The 20,022-nt window shown below is 45.5% G+C and overlaps 1 protein-coding gene across 3 annotated transcripts in view; it reads right to left on the bottom strand.

Annotated features, from left to right (window-relative positions):
* ash1l (ash1 (absent, small, or homeotic)-like (Drosophila)) overlaps positions 1-19,277 on the bottom strand; it is a 29,359-nt gene extending 10,082 nt beyond the window's left edge. For 2 of the 3 annotated variants that reach the window (XM_069693216.1, XM_069693233.1), the window contains exons 1-16: positions 19,107-19,277; positions 17,899-17,996; positions 14,205-15,001; positions 8,792-13,232; positions 5,918-6,581; positions 5,584-5,757; positions 5,360-5,454; positions 4,994-5,067; positions 4,806-4,851; positions 4,429-4,537; positions 4,030-4,236; positions 3,713-3,859; positions 1,471-1,579; positions 1,194-1,343; positions 456-523; positions 74-240 (exon numbers count right to left, since the gene is read on the bottom strand). In XM_069693216.1, coding sequence (XP_069549317.1) covers positions 74-240; positions 456-523; positions 1,194-1,343; positions 1,471-1,579; positions 3,713-3,859; positions 4,030-4,236; positions 4,429-4,537; positions 4,806-4,851; positions 4,994-5,067; positions 5,360-5,454; positions 5,584-5,757; positions 5,918-6,581; positions 8,792-13,232; positions 14,205-14,807 — 7,054 coding nt within the window. In that variant the 5' untranslated portion in view covers positions 14,808-15,001; positions 17,899-17,996; positions 19,107-19,277. Of the gene's footprint in view, positions 1-73; positions 241-455; positions 524-1,193; positions 1,344-1,470; positions 1,580-3,712; positions 3,860-4,029; positions 4,237-4,428; positions 4,538-4,805; positions 4,852-4,993; positions 5,068-5,359; positions 5,455-5,583; positions 5,758-5,917; positions 6,582-8,791; positions 13,233-14,204; positions 15,002-17,898; positions 17,997-18,627; positions 18,735-19,106 lie in introns of those variants that run through there. The other variant, XM_069693225.1, reaches the window with a different exon arrangement.
* Positions 19,278-20,022: the final 745 nt, after the last annotated feature.

The following is a 20,022-nucleotide window of genomic DNA, read 5'->3' as shown; positions in this document are numbered from 1 at the left end:
CTCGTCCCATGTGTTCTCGTCTTATAAATGTATTTAGACTTTCTCTGCCAAACTTTAATCTTGTTACTCTCACCTGACTTGATGTTGCCGTCGTCCCGGATGACTCCTCCCCAGCGTGTATACAAGGAGAGGCTGCTAGCGTCCCGCTCCCTCTCACCCTCTCTCTTCAGCAGCTCCTGCTTCTCCCTCATCTTCTCCCAGTTCCTCAGGAGAAACACCCGGTGCTTCAGCACAAAGTTTCTGGTGATTGAAGAGGAGACCACCGGAGTGTGAAGACAGTGTGTCAGTGTGCTAACATCAACTCACACTTGATATGTCACATGTAGTTTGCTTTCTCCAGGAAGTTCTTCTTCTTCTTCAAAAAAAAAAAAAATTAAATATTTGGTAATATACCCGGTCCTACAATCACTGTAATGTCTCAGCTGTATTTCTTGTGTGTGAATTTGTGTGTTTACCTCTCTCTGTTGGACATGGGCTTCATGAGATGAGGGTAAAACTTGTTGGTGTCACTGGACTCTTCCTCCTGAAGAAGAAAAAAAATGTGCATTCATGTATTTTCTATCTTAATTGGAAACAATCTTTAGCCAATTAACTTGTAAATTTCATTTAAGTTCAATCTGAATTTGACAGCCGGTTCTTAGTGCTCTATCTTATACCTGGTGCAAAACGACGCCAAGCAAAACACTGGTCTTTGCTAGTTTCGTACCTCACTTTGTGCTCACAATATTTGCAGTTAAACTTGCAAAAGTGGATCTGAAACCCAAAATTGAAAAGTATACCCTTTCAGGTATTCTGAGTTACTTTTGTAGAAAACTTGTGGCCCGCTAAGAGTACCTCTGAGACACGGAAACATTCCTGCCCTACATAGATACTGCACCTGATATTTAACAAGACCGTGCCAGACTTGGACACAACTTTCATCCAACAGGCAATAACTTCTGCAGTAAACAATGGGTTCTACAGTGGTTTTCACTAAACAGAACATTTGTATGTAACACTTGATAATCGGGAGTACACATAAAGCCTTTGGAACAAACTATTAAGGACTCCTTTTCTGAAGTTAAATTCACTCAAAATGTTGCGATAAAATGTTACTTTACTGTAAAAAAAAAGAAAGTAACATCCAGTTAGAACAACAAGTGCAATGATACCGACCCAAACTCTGAGGACTTTTATGCAGATCAACAACTCACTCGTTTCTTGAGCTGGTGTTTGGACTTCCTCTTCTCCTTGAGTCGACCCAGCCGCCGGGTCCCTCCCGTTTTCCCAGGCAAGCCATTAATACGCTGGCTCTTCCCTCCGATGATTCCCCGGCAGCTCTCCGAGCCACACTTGCACACTTGCTGTGTAAAGAAAAAGAAAGCCATACAAATAAATGAGTATGTAGTATAGTCTGTAAGAAAGGGACCTTGCTAAAATAGAAAAAGATGTTATTCCGTGAAGAAGTGAAAATGATCACTGGTGCTTCACCTGCTCTTCTGTATTGAAGGAGTGGAAGTTGTAGTCGTAGGTGAGCTCAGTGCCACTGGTGATCTCCTTGAGTGCAAAGAGACCAATTCTGTACACCCCATTCACTGACCTGCAAAATACATATGAAAAGAAGTCATAAAGATGTTTAAAAAACTTTTAACCCTCTAAATACACACGTTCAACTTAAATGAAACAACATTTTTAAGTTTCAAGATACTCACCGCTCTGAAAAAGGGCACGGAGTGGCATGGTGTGTTTTGAACTTTCTGGGGGCTATTGGATCTTCAGTCACTTTTAATCATGTAAGTTTAGCAATAAAATATGAAGATAAAAGCGTGTCCTGACAGAAACTGTTGCTACAACAGAATTACTCCTCCTACCAGCTTGTAGTTGTTATGTAACAGGCGAGCTATTTCATCTCAGAACAAAATTATAGGAAGATTCAATTCTAGGCCACTCACTACCTAGAAAGTCACTACTGGCATCTAAACCTGACAGGAGATCCTTCTGTGAAAACAAATATTAGTTTCCTTCTCCCTAAAGTCAGGTTTTCCTGTGTGACTTAAAACTTTAAGTTTAAATATCAATGTTTGAAAGACAATTACAATAAATACATTTTAAACTTTGTACAAAAAAGTAAACGGACTGGTGTGACGCTCAACACGTTGTCATTCCTATTTCTCTCCTCTCCAAGTGAAACAGCGCGCCAGGTTTTCACCATTATTCTAAGAATAAAGCAAACTATTCTGTTTGCCAGTCACGTGATAATTTATTCCTTCTATAGGGGTAAAAAGCTGGTTCAGCGCATTGTCTTCAAGCGCTACAGCTGTATCTAAGGCCCGGCTGCATGTAATCTCTCTTCTGTGGCAAGATGGATGACTCGTCAGGCTTTGTGCTGAAAATCCTCTATCCTTGTGGAGTCTTTTATTTCACCCCAGCCACTCTACATTACGCACACACACATACACAGTCCTGTGCCCTAGATTATGAGCTCGTCTATGTTGGAGGGCAGAGGGTACAGTGTGATAGTCAGCTCTCTGAGGTCATTAGCTGTCCACAATTGAAACCATGGTGACGCATCGTGCAGATTCACGGTAACAACTTAAGATAAACCAAGTAGGTTTCACTTAAAGGAGTCAGGCACAGGGAGGCCGACTCAGCCAGGTCTCCAATTGCTTTGGATTTAGTCGTGCTGTGAGAACAAACCCTCAGGAAACAAGTGAATTGTTTTGGCAGCGTGCGAGAACTTTAAGCCATTTAGGTCTCTGAACACTGGCAGAGAAGGAGTGAGGTGATCTCATCAGATTACCACCACAGAACCACATTAATAAGGCTAGGGTTTCAATGTAGAGCCTTCTCATTTACATTGAAGCGCACCTGCTACACGTGTCCCTTTTAGAGCTTTCATGTATAGTAAGGTACACAAACTAGGGCAACGAATATTGCCTAACACACTGTGAAATACTAATCCATGTCTTAGGTTAAACTGCTTTAACTGTAGAGCTGCAATAAATCCATACAACTTCAAAAAACTTCTGAAAATATAATTTGGATCACATTAAGGGGATCTAAAAAGTCTACATTCACATGCATTAAAGAAACATAAAGTTATGTATACTGTAATCCCTGGTCTCTGATAACATGGGTTTGGAGTACAAAATACAACAACTGTAGCAGCACATTTTGTGGCCAAGCTAGCTTTGCTGAATATCTTTAAGGCCCTTTGTGGTATTTCCACTACAGTCAGTTTGTCTATTACAGAAGGAAGAAGAAACACGCCAGCTCACCGAAGTCATCGGGCAGAAACAGAGAGCAATTGACTCTAACTATTTAGGTAATGAGCGGATATATTTCTAGTTCGTTAAACTGAAGTGATGGAAGCAATTAGAAAACAAAGTACTGAATTATAAAGTTGGACACGGCAATCAGCTTCTCTGGCACAGCTCCCACATTCAGCAATACCACTTGTTTCACCATGCCGGCCTGGCTTTATCTGATTGTCCTGAACTGGTAAAACTATAACGATTTGGACTACTACATCTACAGAGTGACAGTAGTACTCCTTATTTGTCATCACAGACTAACAAATGCAGTTCAGTCTGGCTAAATTGTAAATCCATAACAACTTGTGGCAACTGCTCAGGCTCAGTCCTAAAAAGGCTTAGCCAAATCTGTCTTTTGGTAAGAACCCAAAAGCACCACAAGGGTATTAGCAGAGGTATAATGCTGCCATGACACTCACCACTTCTGCATCTCACAGTTGGGTTCGCAGCTGTGGTTTATGAAGCGTGCCTCATTGCCCATTCGGTAGCTGTCAATCACCATGCCGCTATCCAGGTTCAGACAATATTGGCCACTGTGGGAGAAGTACTGCTCCATCATACGGCTCCTAAAACATGGAAGGTAGGAAGCAGATTAAAAGAGAGGTTTTCATCAATCTCCAAGGTGAACAATGTTCTAAACTGAGGCAAAGAGGAGATAAAATGGGCAGAAAAACAGAATATCATACATCTTTTGACACCTCCATGATGAACACCCAATAAGGTGTTTTAGTCTCACCTGAACTCCTGTTCGCTGACCACTTCTCCCAGGTACTCTATGATGAACTGTCCAGAGCGGAGAGACTCCTTGGTGCGGATGCCCCAACCCTTGCCCTCGGCACGGAATCGCTCCAGACACTGGGCCCACTCGTGTCTCTGGATGTGCTGGTTGTCACAATGATCACCACATGGACAGGTGCTCGGCGAACACTCGGCAAAGCTCATTCTGTGGGAAAACAACCCATTTGAAAAGATGTCAAATGAGGCTGAGGAGTGTCTGCTTTTTCTTGAATCCATGTTTTCCCCTTTATTCACACATTTAATTTCTAAACAAATATGTAACTTCCGAATTATAATTAACACTGTTATCCCTTATGGGAAAACGTTTAAATATGTATTTGCAGTTTTGTATCCGTACCTATTCAGGCAGTCATCCAAGCAGCCATTTTCAGTAGAGGCCTCAGGAGCTCTACAGTTGCATGTTGTTGTTTCATAACCAGAGAGAGGCTTCACATCCACATAGACATCTGTGACACAGAAACAGGGGATTACCATTTCACATTTACAGTTTCTTACGCACCACAACGTGTGACCACCGTCCGATATCTTTATTTCCTGTTTTGCAAACTATGCATAAACCTGATAACAAGAACGACAATGTTCAAAGTAATTGCGGCAACTAACGAAACACAAATCCCTGTGTCTCACTGATTGACAATGAAGTGTTAGAAAATAAATTGATCAGGCTACAAATTACAATTTGGCTGGATCACTGGGACAAATCCAATTACTCACTTGATCTGATCTTTTTATAAAGGGGGACATCAGGCCTCTTGTAAAGCTGAAACACAAAAACAGAATGTTAAACACAAAAGATAAATACTTACATGATATAAACTGAGCACCTAAGTTTTCAAACTTTTCAGTTTTTCACACTGAATAGAAAAACCCTTAAACTACTTGTGCATAACAAGATTGATCACCTGATCGTGTTTCCACAACCATAAGATGTCGTAAGGCAACTGGAAATCAATGCGCTTCTGTCTCAGGTACTTTCCTGAAAAATCAAAACAAGAAGGGGAAATTCAGGGAGAGAAAATTAAGTTGAATCAATAGAGAAGAAGGAAGTCATTTTGGCCATATAAATGAATCAGCGCTACATTCAACTAACTGAGAAATCCAACTTCATAAGCCAGGCCAATTATCTTACACCAAATACAGACACATGACAGATTTTCGCACACCTTTAACAACATACATGAAGGACTTTTACTCGTATAGTGTTCAAAAACACTGGTCGCTTAATTATTACGCACTCAAATTTATTTTAACAATTCAACAAAACTTACCAACATGTATTGGAGCAGGAAACAATCCATAATCATGTTCCCCAGGTATGTACTCTAGCTTCTCTTTCTTTAACTGTAGAAGCTGACTACGTGGGCTACAAAAGAGGTAAAGAAAAATGTGAAAGAAGGTCAATAGCGGTGCAGAAAAACGACATATGGTGTGTGTTGCTAGATAAACATGAGAAGAAAAAAATGATTTTGTTTAAGATGTGTTTGGGACTCACTCTTCGGTCTTGTACACATCAGAGTAAAGCCCTGCTTTCTGAAACTTTTTCTTCGGAGGTCTGGCTGCCCTCTTCTCTCGTTGGCTGGTTATGGGCATGGGCGGAGCTTGTTCCCTGGAGACCGTGGCTGGGCGCTCCGGGGAGCAGTGGCCATCTGGCTTGCTTTCCATTGGACTAAAAATAGAACCATGACTTGGTATCTAGTGACAACTGGACTTAATAAATGTTCCTATACATACCAGCACTGAATCCTAACATTAATAATCACCGTCCCACAGCTGAGACATTCAGATATAAAGGTTAATGTGCAACGGTGCAAGGAAAAAATGCTTACCCATGAAAGTGCTGGAGCTCGTCTTGGGTAAGCCACATTCTTCCTGTCCCAGCTTTGGCTCTTGCCACCAGGTTTCCCAGGTTCTGCTCTCTGTCCGGCAATTGCTCCTCAGTCTCTTCTACCTCCCTGTTCTCTTCCACCTCCTCTTCCCCATCCCCATCTTTCTCCCAGTGCTTCCTCTTCTGACCTTTTCTACGCTGTCCCTGGACCACTGCCTCAATGGCATCTGTCACGGTATCACCCTCCCACCCTCTTCCTACCGCTAGCCGTTCTCCCGCTCTGTCCCTGTGTCGGGTCTGATTCAACTCAACCACAGGGGGTGGAGACGGTGGCGGGGAGGGTAACGGGTGTTTCCTGGGACGTCCCGGGCCCCTCTTCTTCACCACGTTGTTTCCTGTACGAGCCTGTCTCTGCAGCTTCTTGGCACGCAGGATTTTGTTGACGTGGTGCAGGCTGTGTTTGGATGGTTGTGCCCGGTGGGAGTAGTGGGGCAGGGAGGCATCCAAGCAACAGTCCTGAGAAGGAGAGAGGCAGGAGGAGGAAGCAGAGCCGTGGGAGTGAAACAGTGGAGGTTGGTGATGGTGCTGCTGCCGATGGTGCAAGGATCCTTCAGGCCCCTCAGAGGTCGGCAGGGCAACTCCTCTCGTCTGGATACCTGATGAGCCTGGAAAAAGAAACAGCAAAGTAATACTGCATATTCAGCATTAAAACAGCAGGGCACACAGAGCAGTTTCTTAAAGGTTCTTAGCAATGGCAAGAGGCATTTGGACAGTTTATATGTCAACAATCAGAAATCTGAGTAATACCGTTTTTTTTTTTCTTTTAGACCCTTTGGATCACTTTTTATTCTCATGTACATCTTTTCGGAAACTGCTGCTCTTTTCCATTATCGTTATACTCATTTCACCCTCATCTTCCACTTTCACCTTCTCGCTTTTCATCCTTTGACAGCAAAACACTGCTTCACATCCTACATATATTCCTCCAAATGCCAAAAACAATAAATCTAAACGCATAAAAAAAAAAACTTGGCTAAGGGGAAGAAGTTGACGCACCAATGAAAACATATGCAAAAGGGCCAAGGGTAAAGAAACTTAATCATTAGAAACATCATAAAAGTATTATTACTTGTGTATTATTATTATTATCATCATATATTATTATTATTATTACTACTACTAGTTATATTACTGGTCTAAGTCAAACAACATCATTAATTCAGGCTCTGTGACATCAGAGCGCCCAAACATGCAACTCACTGAGAAAGACAAGATCAGAGCGGGATGACCAGTAAACTAGCTAATTAGTAGAGTTGAGCACACTTTTAACCATCACGGTTTGACTTCTTTTTTCCTGAAATGTAAATTAGCTTTGAACCTGCAGATTTGGATGGAAACGTACCAATTCGCACCAGCTCTTTTGTACTACAGCTGGCCTCCCGTACACTCCTTTTTTCCCCCACATCCCTCTTCTGTCAGTGTGCATTTATCTACAATGTCATTCCCTACTTGTCTTGTGTGCCGGCCCAGTCCGCACCCTTGGCCACCCCTATACCTTCACAGTGCTGTCTGTGACCACTGAGTGACCCAGTGTCCCGCTGTGTAATCCAGGATTACCCTGTCTTGGTTTGAACTGCACCATGCTGCCTCAACAGGGACCTTCCAGCTTGCCATTTTACTCACAGACAAGCACATAAACATCAGGTAAAACTGACACACACGCACACAGACACACACACACATCAGGCTTAGAGGGCATTCAGAGAGGCACGCCAATGAAGCAAGATCTTGGCCAAAGCACTGTCTTGCATCAGCAACATTAGCTCAGCCCAGGTGCTGGGTGAACTGATGAATAGAACTAGGCCTCACATTGTGGGCTTTTGAGGGAAAAGTCTACTAAATATAGCATGTTAACAAAATACTCCACCCCTTCAGTAAGATGAGCTCTAGCAGAAATGCTGTATCAACTGTGGCCAACTGTGGCCATGCGCATTCACAGAAGAGCCAGTTTAAGTAATTCCGCATTCTTTTTTTGCCAAGCCGGTAACCACTAGTAAGAGCTACCAAATGTCAGACAGCGTATGCACAGGGGATGTCACCGACTCTTTCAAGGGGAATTTTTTTTTCACCAAAATAAGTGGCCAATTTCACTCCATATTGCATTTTCTCAGATGGGGGACAGCTGAGGGAGCTACCGAGACAGAACTGATCATTTTCCTGTGTTGTTTGTTCTAGCCACAACTGAGGTATGGGTGGTTCCAGTGGTAACCACAACACAATCTCTCAACACACAATGAAGGATTTTCAAGAGATAAACATGCTTCACTCTGTAGAGATCAAGCAAACTTTAAGATCCAATTTGCTGAGCCATATGGCAACGTTTGGAAGGGTTACTGCCCAAATACACGATCCAGGAATTAGTGCTGGATCTAATTGATTGCACACTGTTCTAGTTTCACCATAGCTGCGCCAAGTCATAAAGCTCATCAGGCATCAGCCAATCATATTCAGACACATGATTGATAATACAAACGCATCAGAACTATTTTTGGAAAACAAATTTGGTGTACAATTGACTCCAGTAACCTTTTACAATGTCACCACTTATTTGGGTCAAAAGATGTTCTGTGCTGAATTGCTCATCAAAGTCACAAGCTTGTAGAGTTACATGATTAATAGAAGATAAAAAAAATTCTGTGAACGGAATCGCCAAGAGCAAATAAATTAAAATAGCTCTGTGCTGCAAAGTGTTTTCTGTTAAATAGATCATGTTTATGCTGTTGTAACATGTATCAGTTCATCACGGCATGCTCTGCTGCAGGCCGCCTATTCATACAGATCCCTTTACAGTTTTACTCAACCAAATTAGACCTACCTAACTCTCTCCTCTCTGCTGACGTTGAGCGATCTTTCCTCATCGGCCGATCCATGTGGGTGAAGCTGGAGCTCTCTGCAACTACCTCGGCCTTTCTGCTTCTGCCCCCCTTCAGTGAAGTGCGGGTCAGAGCCGAGGCAAACAGATTTGTAAGGTTTGGAGAATCACGGGTTTCTACATCCTCTGTGGGAGTGAGAGGCTCCTCATCCTCGCTCTCCGAGCAGCCTGCTGGGTCCTCCGCCCGTCCATCTGAGAAAGACCCCTGACCGGGTACCACTTGACTCCGTGAAAGTTTCGAGTAGTCTGCTTCAGAGCTGCCCATTCTGAACCAGGACTCAACTGGGTTGTGGCCTTTAGAGCTGCTACCCAGTGCAAGTCTGGAAGGTCCTAGACATGACATGGAGCTCTCTTTGCGCTTGTACCTTTCTGCAGATGAGGACGAGGAGGAGGAAGGGGAGTTGGCAGAGGTGGCAGCAGTTGGCTTGCTGGCACTGGTGCTGGTGCTGGCGCTGGCGGTGTCGCGTCCAAAGCGGCATCGTTGTAAAGAGTCTGCCATTCCTAAACTGCCAACTCGCTCTCCTTTACCTGATGTTCCACTTTCAGAAATCCCTGCACTAGCCCGGCTCCCTGATCCACCTCTTGCTGATTCCTCCCTGTCCTCCTCAGCACAGCGCTCTCTGTGTTTGTGTCTGTGTTTGTGTTTGTGGTGCCAGTTGAAGGAAAGCTCAGAGGACATGGGTGGGTACAGGACAGGGGACCTTCCTCCACCAAGGTACTCCTGCCTAAGCAGCTTATGTTTTTTCTTATGAAATTTGGAAGGGTTCAGCAAGAGATGTGAAGGGTGATGATGGTGCATGTAAGACGTGGGGGGAGGAGGGGGGAAAGATGGCGAGTGGTGAGAGTGGTGTGATGGGGCTGTGTGGGGTGACTGGTGGTGCGGGTGGGGATACAGAGCACTTGCTGGAGGATAGCCTCTGTAATACCCCAACCCCAAGGGCCCAGATGAGTAAGGAACACTGTAGGAGGGGTGGTAGAAACCTCCACTGGAGAGTGGGAACCCTAGCCCAGGTACAAAGGGAACCTCAGACATGGACTCCCTCAGTTTGGGAGGCCGTCCCCGTTTCTTCTTCATGTCTGGTTTACGAACATAGTGCAAGGGGTCACAGGAGTATGCAGGATGAGAGTAGAAGCTGCCAAAATTAACCCTGAAGATGGTAGGCAGGAGGTCCCTGTGAACATAGTGATGTGGAGGAGGGCCACTCGTGCCCCCTATGCCACCACTGGCCCTGTTCCCCACCCCTGGCACTCTACTTGGTCCCGCTGCTATGCCTATTCCACTGCCAAGCCGGTGCCCTGTGGTACGGTGAGCAATCCGTATTTCACTTAGTCTCACAACTATCTCATCTAACTCAGCAAGAAAGTCTGGGTCAAGCCGCCGGGAGCGCAGCTGCAAGTACTTCTTCTTGCGTTTCCGCTTCTGTCTCTTTAGCTTGTCGTAGCCAGGGCATCCATGGCTGCGGCGTTTACACTTGTGCTTATGTTTCTCCTTGTGTCCCATTAGGGAGGATGCGGGGGCTGCTGGGTGAGGTCTCCGGGGATCGGGTGATGACCTTGCCCCGTGGGGTGATGGAGAGGGTGAGGGATGTTCCAAGAGCACAGTTGAGTGTCGACGCCTGCCTCTGGAATTAAGGCCCATCCCTGGACCCATCGCTGAACCAATGACCCCTGGCATTAATAATCCACTGCCCATCCCAGGTGGCATCCCGATTGCTCCGAGGCCACCTGCCCCTCCAGCTTTCTCACCACGGTCAGAGGTGCTGTTATTATCTGTTCCTATACCGCTGTCACTGGGCACCGTCTCCTCACTGTGTGACTCACTAACTGGTGATGGAGTCGCTTCTTTTAGCTCACTCAGGGGGGCAGGGGAGGTAGGATGGAGTGGCCTGGGAGGGGAAAGCTTATGGTAATGGTAGTGCTGCCTGTAATGATGGTGGTGGTGATGGTATCCACGGCAAGATGACTTTTTCTGGGAAGCTGCTGTGGCCATTGATGATGATGTCGCGCCTAGCCCTGGGTTACGAGGATTAGGGGCTGAAAAGGTGGGGGGAGGGAAGGAGAATGTGTTGTGGCCATGATGGGAGTTAGAATAGTGAGAGTGACCTGCAAAATGCACTGAGCCTGGCTCCACAAAGCTGGCATCACTGATGGGACTGTGGCCTCCACTAGATTGTGAGAGGGAGGGAGAAGGAAAGACCTCTGAAGAGGAGAGCTGGTGCTGATGCAGAGAGAGCGATTGATGGTGATGGAGAGGTGAAGTGGTGTTTGGAGATAGAAAGGGTTCTGGTGGTGGCGTGGTAGCTGTGCCATTAGCTGCTGCTTTTGGTTTACGGCCTCTCCTTTTACCCATGTATATTGTGCCCTTTTTACTGACATTAATTTGTGGCCCTAGTTTTCCCCCAAAAGAGGCCGCCAGGGAAGACAATGATTGGGTTGCAGCCTCCACAGAGCCAACCACCCCACTGGTGGTGCCTTTAGGGGTGTCTTCTGTTCTTGGGCCTAAAAGGATTTGACTGAGTATACGCTTCCTCCTTACACTTTTCATCTTATTTATCTTGCCAATAATAGTTTTCATGATAAGCTGCCCGTTTCCTTTGCTGCGGAACCATTTGTCTCCCATGTCCCCTGCTTCTGGAGCCAATGTGGGAGGCTGACCCTCCTGGGGTAAGGTAGGAGGAAGGCGCTTGGGGCGTCCACGTTTTCTAGGCATAGGTTTAGGTGGGTTCAGGTCCACCTCTGGATGAAGAACAGGTGGGTCCTGCTCTTCTTTGGACTTCAGCAAAGATGAAAAGACCTTTGAGGGAGCCAACTTGTTAGGGGTGGTCCCACAGGCCGGGGAGTCAAGCCTCGGCATTTTGGACTTTGGCCTTCCCCTTTTCTTAGGCTGGGGTGGGAAGAGCTGTGACACTGAACTTTGTGGCACAGGATTTGGTTTGACCTTATTTGGGTTGGGAGGCCTGCCTACAGTTCTTTTAATCGGCGGCAATTGCGTTTCCAAGCTTGAAGGTAAAGGCATGATGGTTTTGTTCTCATTGAAGGGACTTTCCTGGCCTGTTCTTTGACTCTGTGTCTTGTTCATAACACGGGACCAGCGAGGTTTCCTGCCCCTGCGTTTTTTAAGGGGTTTGCTGTCCTGCTCTGCGGGAGAGTCTAGGGATGAATCAGGAGAATCATCCCTAAGAGGTGTTGCTGGGCCTTCTTCATCATCCGGCTCCGGTGGAGAAGGTGCCCTCTGTCTAACAGACTCAGAGGGACTGCTAGCCCGTCCAGATCGGCTGCTATCCCGGTTGGGACTGCGCTTACTCGGACTAGAGCTCTTCCCCCTCTCAACTCGCAATGACTGATTACTTGCCCCCTTGTCTTTCCCATCTGGCTTTCCTGTTCCTGTTGAAGGAGGGCACTTGGTTAAGTCTCTGGGGCTGTCCCTGTCTTGCTCCCTCTCACCTGCACTGCTTTCCTCTGCCAGGGCAGGGGACTCTCGTGCATGATGTCCTTGTGAGGGCACAGGGGAGCCAAGGTGACTCACTGCACTCACTATCCTCTGCTCAGCTGAGGTGGAGGAAGAGGATGAAATAGGACAAGATGGTGAGGATGTGGTGTGGGGGACGCAGTGAGCAGGACGTGACTGTGTCTTTGAAATGCTACTGTTGCTGTTGTCATTGTTGCTGTCCTTTGACATGGCTGACAGGCGGTTATTGCCATAGGTGAATGATGGACTGCTGCTGCGACTACTGCTGTTGCTGCTGCTCGTGTTGATGCTGTTGTTGCCGCTGCTGCTACTAGCTTTTTCAGCCCCTTCCAAGTCCTCCTTCATCAGTGGTGTCAGGGTGGGTGAATTTTCCATAACACTGTCTCTGTTCCTAGAACCATAGGGCCTACCAGGTGGTCTTGACACAGGAGGTGGAGGAGAAAGGTGAACCATTCTTGAATAGGTGTTCCTATTAGCCATTGCCCTGTCTCGTTGCTTTGCTGTAGGAGCCATAAAGCCTGAGCTTGGGAGAGGAGGAGTAGGATCAATCTTTGCGGGTTTGGCCGACTTGGGGGTCTTTGATGGTGGGCAAGTCGCTATAAGTTGAGCTAATTTCTCAGTGACTGTGGGCGCTCCCCAACTTTGAACACCCTTATCCTTGTCTCTCTGATTTTCTGTGCCGTAGGTGTATTGTGGAGTGTTGACACCTTCGAAGCTGGGTTCTTTTGATGCAGGTATTGGTGGAGAGGGTGGCGATGTCCGGGGGTTGGATTGTTGAGTCGGTGTTTTCTTCCCAGAGGAATGCGTTTTGCTGTCTGGTGGAGGGCGATGAAGGTTCAGGGGTCTCTCAGATGTTGTGGAGGCTGCTTTTGTGTCTGACTTTGAATCAGACTTGCAATCTATCTTTGGTGGTCCCTGCAAAAAAAAAAAAAAAAAAAAAAAAAAAAAAAGGTAGGTGATTAATAATTACAATCAAGAAATACACTGCCCAATTTCTACATTACAGGGTTGCATGTATAAAGTTAATTGCTAAATTCTTGAGCTATTTTTAAGCAAAGTATTAAACACATACATTTTACAATGTGGGAAAACAACAGCTACGGTGCGAACTAAATCTGACACACCTGGCCAGAGACGGCCTCAGCTACAAGTAGAACAATCAATCAGCAATTTGTAAAGAACCATGTGCAATATTAAACGTGTATTACCTTCTGATGTATGGTACCAGAGTTAGCTTTAACTTAATTTGTATCTATTGTCCTGTGACAGGTCACAATTAAAACACATGCGCACAGAGCAACACAAAACAAGATTTTACAAAAAAGGTAAGGTAGCGTAATACAAAGTTACACATAGTATGACATCACACACTCACACCAAAAGCAAGATTATCTCTTTACACTTTTCCAAACTTCTATTCATGGATAAAATTTTCAGCCCAGTGCTGCTTCATGAGCTTACCCCGGGGGGAGATAGGGGAGGGGGGCGTTTACACTCAATAACACATAGGGTTAGATTGGGGACAGAGAGGAAGAGCTAGAGAGAGGTCACGCAGGGATGGGGGTGGAGACGACATGGCCAGGCGGAGACAGAGGACAGGCAATACAGACCAAGGGAGATTGGAGGGGGCGGTGTGTGTGGTGAATAGAGGCAGGCCAACAGAGAAGACAAAGAAAACTAAAGAACAATTTATGATCTGCTCTTTATCTGTGCAATAACACAGTGATTACGAGGGTAGCCTTGTTGTGGACCACAGCTTTACCAATGTACACGAAGTAGAAATAATAAATTACAGGAGTATACTGCTTATACTGTATTACTTTTGGCAAAGTGGGAAACTAATGCTGATTAAAAAATACATAAATTGACAATGTTCTCCCTCCTTACCCTTTTCGCTGGAGCACTCCCGTTGACTTGGGAGGGTGACAGGGTGGTAGTGCTGGCAGCAGGAGGAGCAGCCGGCGGTGGTGTGGGAGCTTTAGCGGAGGAAGCTGATGAAGATGATTGGCCCGGCGGTCTGTTTACACTGGGACTCTTTTCCCTCTCTTTTTCCCTGCCATGTGAAGGACTCTGGTTCCGACTGGCCGTCACATCACCTGTAGTTCCTGCACGGTTTCCACGAGCGCCACCTCCTCCGCGGCCTGTATGCCTCACAGTGGCCCTGAAGGCTGGTCGGCACACATAGTTCTCCAAGATCTTAGGGGGCTTTTTCATGCGTTTTGCTTGAAGACCAATCTTAAGTTTGACATTGCCCTCGGACAGGCTGCTCTCTTTGATGGAGAAATGAGACTGGTCGCCACTGGCTCCTCCTGCACCTGCACCTCCTGCACCAGCTGAGACCGTGGCAGTGCCCTCCTTCTCTCTGTCCCTCTTCTTTTCCTCCTCTTCGTCTTTCTTTCCACCCCCTCCCTCCTTCTCTCGCTCCCCTGTGGGAGCACCAGAGAGAAGTGGGGGTGGAGTTGCAGTTCTCCCCTGAATCTTCTGATCCATCAGAACTTTAGGGGGTGTTCAAGTGTATTAGGGAGTGGATGTTGTGGATGCCAGGTAGAGTTTTTGTCTGGGGATGGGATAGGGGTGAAGGGGGAAAAGGGGGAGGGGGATAACGGTGAGGGTGAAGCGCTCCTTGTTTTGAGGCGGCTTCTTTCCCTTCCTCGGCTGTCCAGCCCTCTTTCTCCGTCCTTCAACTGTAGCGGGGGAGAGACAGGTATAGCAGGGAGAAAGAAGAAAAGGGAGGGTGGAGGAGACAAAAACAAATTCCACATTAGTCACTGCGACACAGAACATCAACCAAAGACTGACGGTTGTAAAAGGTGCCCTACAACTAAGAAGTATAAAATGAATGATAGGGGGAAAGCAGATGGAGGGTAACAATTTTTTTTTTTTTATCATCTATTTGGTTAGAGGCTGTCCTTCACCCTGTCTGGGTGACTTTTTATGGTGTGCTCGTCCTCACAGCCTATAACAATGTGTGACCTATTTACACAGACATGCCTCTTCCACCTGAGAAATGTAACCTTAAGCACAAGGACTCTGAATTGTCCACCTGCAATTTACAAAGCCCACGTTTTCCAGTCAATAGTTAATCCCACAGTACTGCCAAGTGTTACAGGGTAAGATGCCGAATGAGCAATCCCTGAAGTACCCTCATTAGTTGCAGTGAAAGCAGTTGCCTGCGATAGTGGCAAACAGCTCATACCCTACGTTAGCACAGCAGCAGCAGAGAGCAGCAGGCTTCTTAATTGTGTTCCTTAGAGGACAGCCCAATTCAATGAAGTTGTCTACGGCTCCCCATGGCCACTGAGTGATTTAATGCGGATTCGCCCCCAAGCAGGTGCTTTCTGTGGGTGAAGTCATTTGGAGGCAATTCAGAACTGTGACCTCAGCACATTGGGTCCTCTGGGACTAGACAGAGGATCCGGCCGCCTTTCCCAGCCTTCGCCAGCAGCAACTGAGAGTGAGTGATAGAGCGTCAACGTGCCGGCGGTTTCTCTGAGCCCTACATTAGCAAGGAGCACTAAAAGAACTACTTAGTGGAGCCTCAGGAAAGTCATACAAGTCGTCACATCAGTAAAACGTTGTAGCAGGAGGTAAAAGGAGTCTGCAATTATACCATGTTTGTTTTGGATTATGACTGTGGAAAACAGTAGTAGAGATTTTTTGTTGTTGTTGTTGAACCACACAGTAAACGCAGCACAGTTTTTGGAGCCTCGCCTGTAGTTCCCCCACGCCCTCCTTTCTGTGTATACTTCAATTACTCACTCCATTTTGCCTCAAAACGGCGGACTCCCCCACGCTACACATACCACACTCAAATCACACCTCCCTCTTTTCTTTAACACTCCATCAATCGCTGTGCTCTTTCCCCGTTTCCTCAAAGCTTTTCCATCCTCTTCCTCTATTTCGTAAACTTGGAAAACAGCACACAAACTCAAGTCGCTGCCTCCCACTTTAATCAAAACCACATTTCACTACTCACCCACCCCACCAACTCGGTTCCCCGTGTCCTTCTTGTGCACAGTGACAAATGTTCTCCTCATTCTTTCATACTAAACACTCACAGTGATGTGAGCCGCTTCCGCTGCCTGACAGCAGGTATGCCAAAATTAAGCCACTGTAGTACCTAACTCTGCGAGAGGCTACCGACAAGTCTGGAGAAAAGCCTCCTAGAGAGTCAAAACATTCCTCTCATCTCTAACAAGCTCAGCCTGGTCATTTACTGGCACTTGCTCTCCTCCTAATAATCTGGTACTGGTATGAATCACTTTCTTATTTCTGTTTGATTAGTCCGAATACCAAAACCATATAACTTTTTCATGTTTGGCATCGAGGTCATTTTGCTTTTACAAAACCGTTAAGACTGCACACAAGTCATTTCATTTTCACAGTCATATTGCAAAACAAGGGAGTAACAACACTCTTGGTTTTGAGGACTGACATCAGTCATGCTATCTGACTCTTGTTTGCTTTTACTTTAAGCGCAATAACAAGAAGTTCAAGTAGAAAAGACGGTATAATAAAACGAGAACGAATGTAAAAAAAAAAAAAAAAAGAAAATACTTTAAATCCCAGAGGATCAATAATCAATATCAGGCAAACCACCTAAGAAAAGGCAGAGCAAAGGAACGTAGTAAACAACTCCCCCCCTCTCCCTCCCTCCCTCCCATTTCTTTCCTCCCTCCCCTCCTTTCTCTCCCTCCTCCACTTTTGCACACGTTGTTCATAACTGCTGATTTCCCTTTGGCCATAGCAATACTATCCAACCCGCCCACCCCCCACATCATTCACATGAGGGCTGGAGTCTGCCCCAGAGCTCCCTGTCACTTCCAGGACTTTTCCTCCATCGCTATTAGCAGAGCCGTGCTCAGGAGGGGGAGAGCAGCCAAATTCCTTTACTACCACCATCGGTTTGTATCATGTCACAGCGGAAGTGCCGTGTACTTGTAGAAGACAAATGCCCTTAAAGGAAATATGCGGCTCTAAATGTTTGAACCCCGAAGGTTTGATAATTGCAGCGGAGGCTGCAATAAAGCGGAACGAGATGACAGGTGTCAGTCGGCCCTGCACTGTGCAAACAAGGAAGTTCACTTTGTGTTGTTAACTGGCGGTGCATAACATTTAGGTATAGCATTTAATTGAGCACGCTTTCCCGCATGTCATGCAAAAAAAATTAAAAAAAATAACTAAAAACGGGGCTGACCAGCAAAGGACTGAACAAACCAACCAAATAACGTTATCTGCTTTCGGTTTCCTGTACAGTCAACACTGCCCAAGGGGATAACTCGCGAAGATCACCTCGTAATTTTCACCGCAATTGTTCGTGTTCATGTTTACTCAGAGAAGACATCACGGTTTAGTCATACTCGGAATAGCTGTCTAAAGCTGAAGGAAAGGCAGATGTGCTCTTCGCAGTTTCCCAAAGCGCCGTGCAATGCAGGCAAGGGACGCAGAAAACATGTACTCGTGGGTAAACATTAGCCTATTCAAATCTGGCTGTGAAAACATGACCAGCAGTGAGCAATACTTGCAAAGGGTAGGATTCACTTTGAAAATAATAATAATAATAATAATCAATTTCACTCACCTCTGAAATTGTCCAGAAACGGTGTTCACATTATTTGGCTCTGTGTCCTGCCTTCGTATGTATCAACGTGGTGGCCACATCATTTCATTTTCCAACAGCTGAAATACCAAAACATGAAGAAAAAAAAAAAAAAAAGAGTCACATTTGGATTTCCATCACAGCTACTTTTAAAGATATCACATGTACCACGAGCTACAGGGACGACCCTTAAAAAAAAAAAAAAAAAAAGAGTACGAGTGCAAATATGTTTGTGCTGCCAAACTAGGTCAAAAAAAGAGGTGTTAAAAAAAAAAAGAAAAGAAGAAGAAAAATCATGCTTGTAGCCACAGATCTAAACAAGAAATCACTGCACACCTTCAAACCACTGCCAGCTGCAACACACAAAGTTGCGACGGTGGAAGATGTGAGCCAAACATGCACAAGCATCCCCCCCTTGTCAATTTTTTTTTTTGTATTTTAATTTTATTTTTTTTATAATACTTGGGAAGAGCGGCGCTTAATAAAATAAAAATTAAAAAAAAACCAGTACATTATGAAAGGTTAGTGCTTATTTTTTTTGGTTACCACGTTAGTAGCTCACCATCCGTCCAGTAGTAGATAAGGCTGCTACGTTTTGTATCAATGGCAACTGGCAGCAGCTAACTAGCCATCTATCAGCAGCCTGTTTGAGGACGATTTGGGCAACAACAAAAAAAACAAAAAACGTCGCTGTGAACGGTCTTAACTTACAAAGCGAACAGCCTTAGTGAATACGCCGCACAAACCTCCCCCTCCCCCGGGGGGGGGGGGGACGAGTGATGTACATAATCTTGCATCTCCGTCACATTCTCGTCGGCACTCGTGTTACTACATCTCGGCTACGACGGCTAACGCTGCACTAGCAAAAAAAAAAAAAAGGGAAGCTAAAGCAGGAAAAAAAAAAAAAAAAAAAAAAACTCCCGACGCTCCTTCAAAAAATAAAAAGAAGGCAAACGCACTATTAAATCGAGCGAAAAACCACACGCGAAAAATACGGCGGATTGTATCCCAGTGTTTTCCCCAAAAATAACAGACGCAGCGCTGTGTAGGTTATTAAAAAAAAAAAAATTAAAAAAAAAACACTAACTGTCAACAAAATGGCGGCTGCGTTGAATCAACACAGACCCGAAAATGGATCTCCCTCTATTTCTTCCTCCTCGGTGCTAAAAACAAAATCGTCTTTTCCTTACAGCGAACTGGTATCCGTGATATTTTCCGGAGATGCTCCGAATCCCGCTCCAAACGCGCCGTTAGCTGGGCCTGGATGTGTCAGCGCGGGCCTCTCTCGGTAATCGGGCCTCCATGTCTGCTCAGCCCGTATCGCTACTGTGTCAGTACAACACGGGCATTCTCGGTCCGCACAGAGGAGGGAGGGAGGAAGGGAGGAAGGGAGGGAGGGAGGGAGGAGGAGGTGAGGAGAGAAGAGGAGTGCAAATGTCGGTTGCACGCGGTTTCTGCGGTCCCTGGTCAATGACAAAAAAAAAAAAAAAATGTCTGTGTTTGATTATTTCGCTATTTTCGGTGTGTTGAGGGCGTGTTTGAGGCTGTTTTCTGGGCTTGTTTTCTGGGCTGTGTTTTGAGGGGTGTGTTTGCTGGTATGCAACAGTCAACTGTCAAAACTGGCGGTGCCCGGTTTCAGCGGCCGCGGAGGGTCAACATGCCCGTTAAACGGCACCGGCTGGGGAAGGCAAACGAGAGCTTTATAAGCCTATAAATAAGCCCCGTCCGCTCTGAAAAGGATGTTGTTATTCTGTTCTTGTTTGTCAGTCTGACTGACTAATCACGGCGAATTTACCTCATTTTTGATAATGGATTAATGGACAATTTATAAGGAAGTCCATTGACTATTGGTGCTTGGCAATTTTCTCCGTTTCTATCAATTTATCAGCCAAAAAATGAAAATAATCGGTTTGCAGAGCTCAATTTTATTTTTATTTTTTTTTAGTGTAAAATCAATGGTAAAATCATCATTGCATATACCAACAACCAACCATAATAAATTCTTGGAAATAGTGAAACAAAAAGTGAAAAAGAAAAACCCACCAAGAACAACCTAATTAAAATATTAGTGTTTAAAAAAAAAGTACCACAAAGGAAATTATTTGA

Source organism: Brachyistius frenatus, unplaced genomic scaffold (genome assembly GCF_029030835.1).
Source record: "Brachyistius frenatus isolate BFR_SWC_R1_liver_20210118 unplaced genomic scaffold, ASM2903083v1 Contig_2, whole genome shotgun sequence".
NCBI lineage: Eukaryota > Metazoa > Chordata > Actinopteri > Embiotocidae > Brachyistius > Brachyistius frenatus.
The sequence above is the reverse complement of the archived record's forward strand: the minus strand, read 5'-3'. Positions and strand labels throughout refer to the sequence as shown.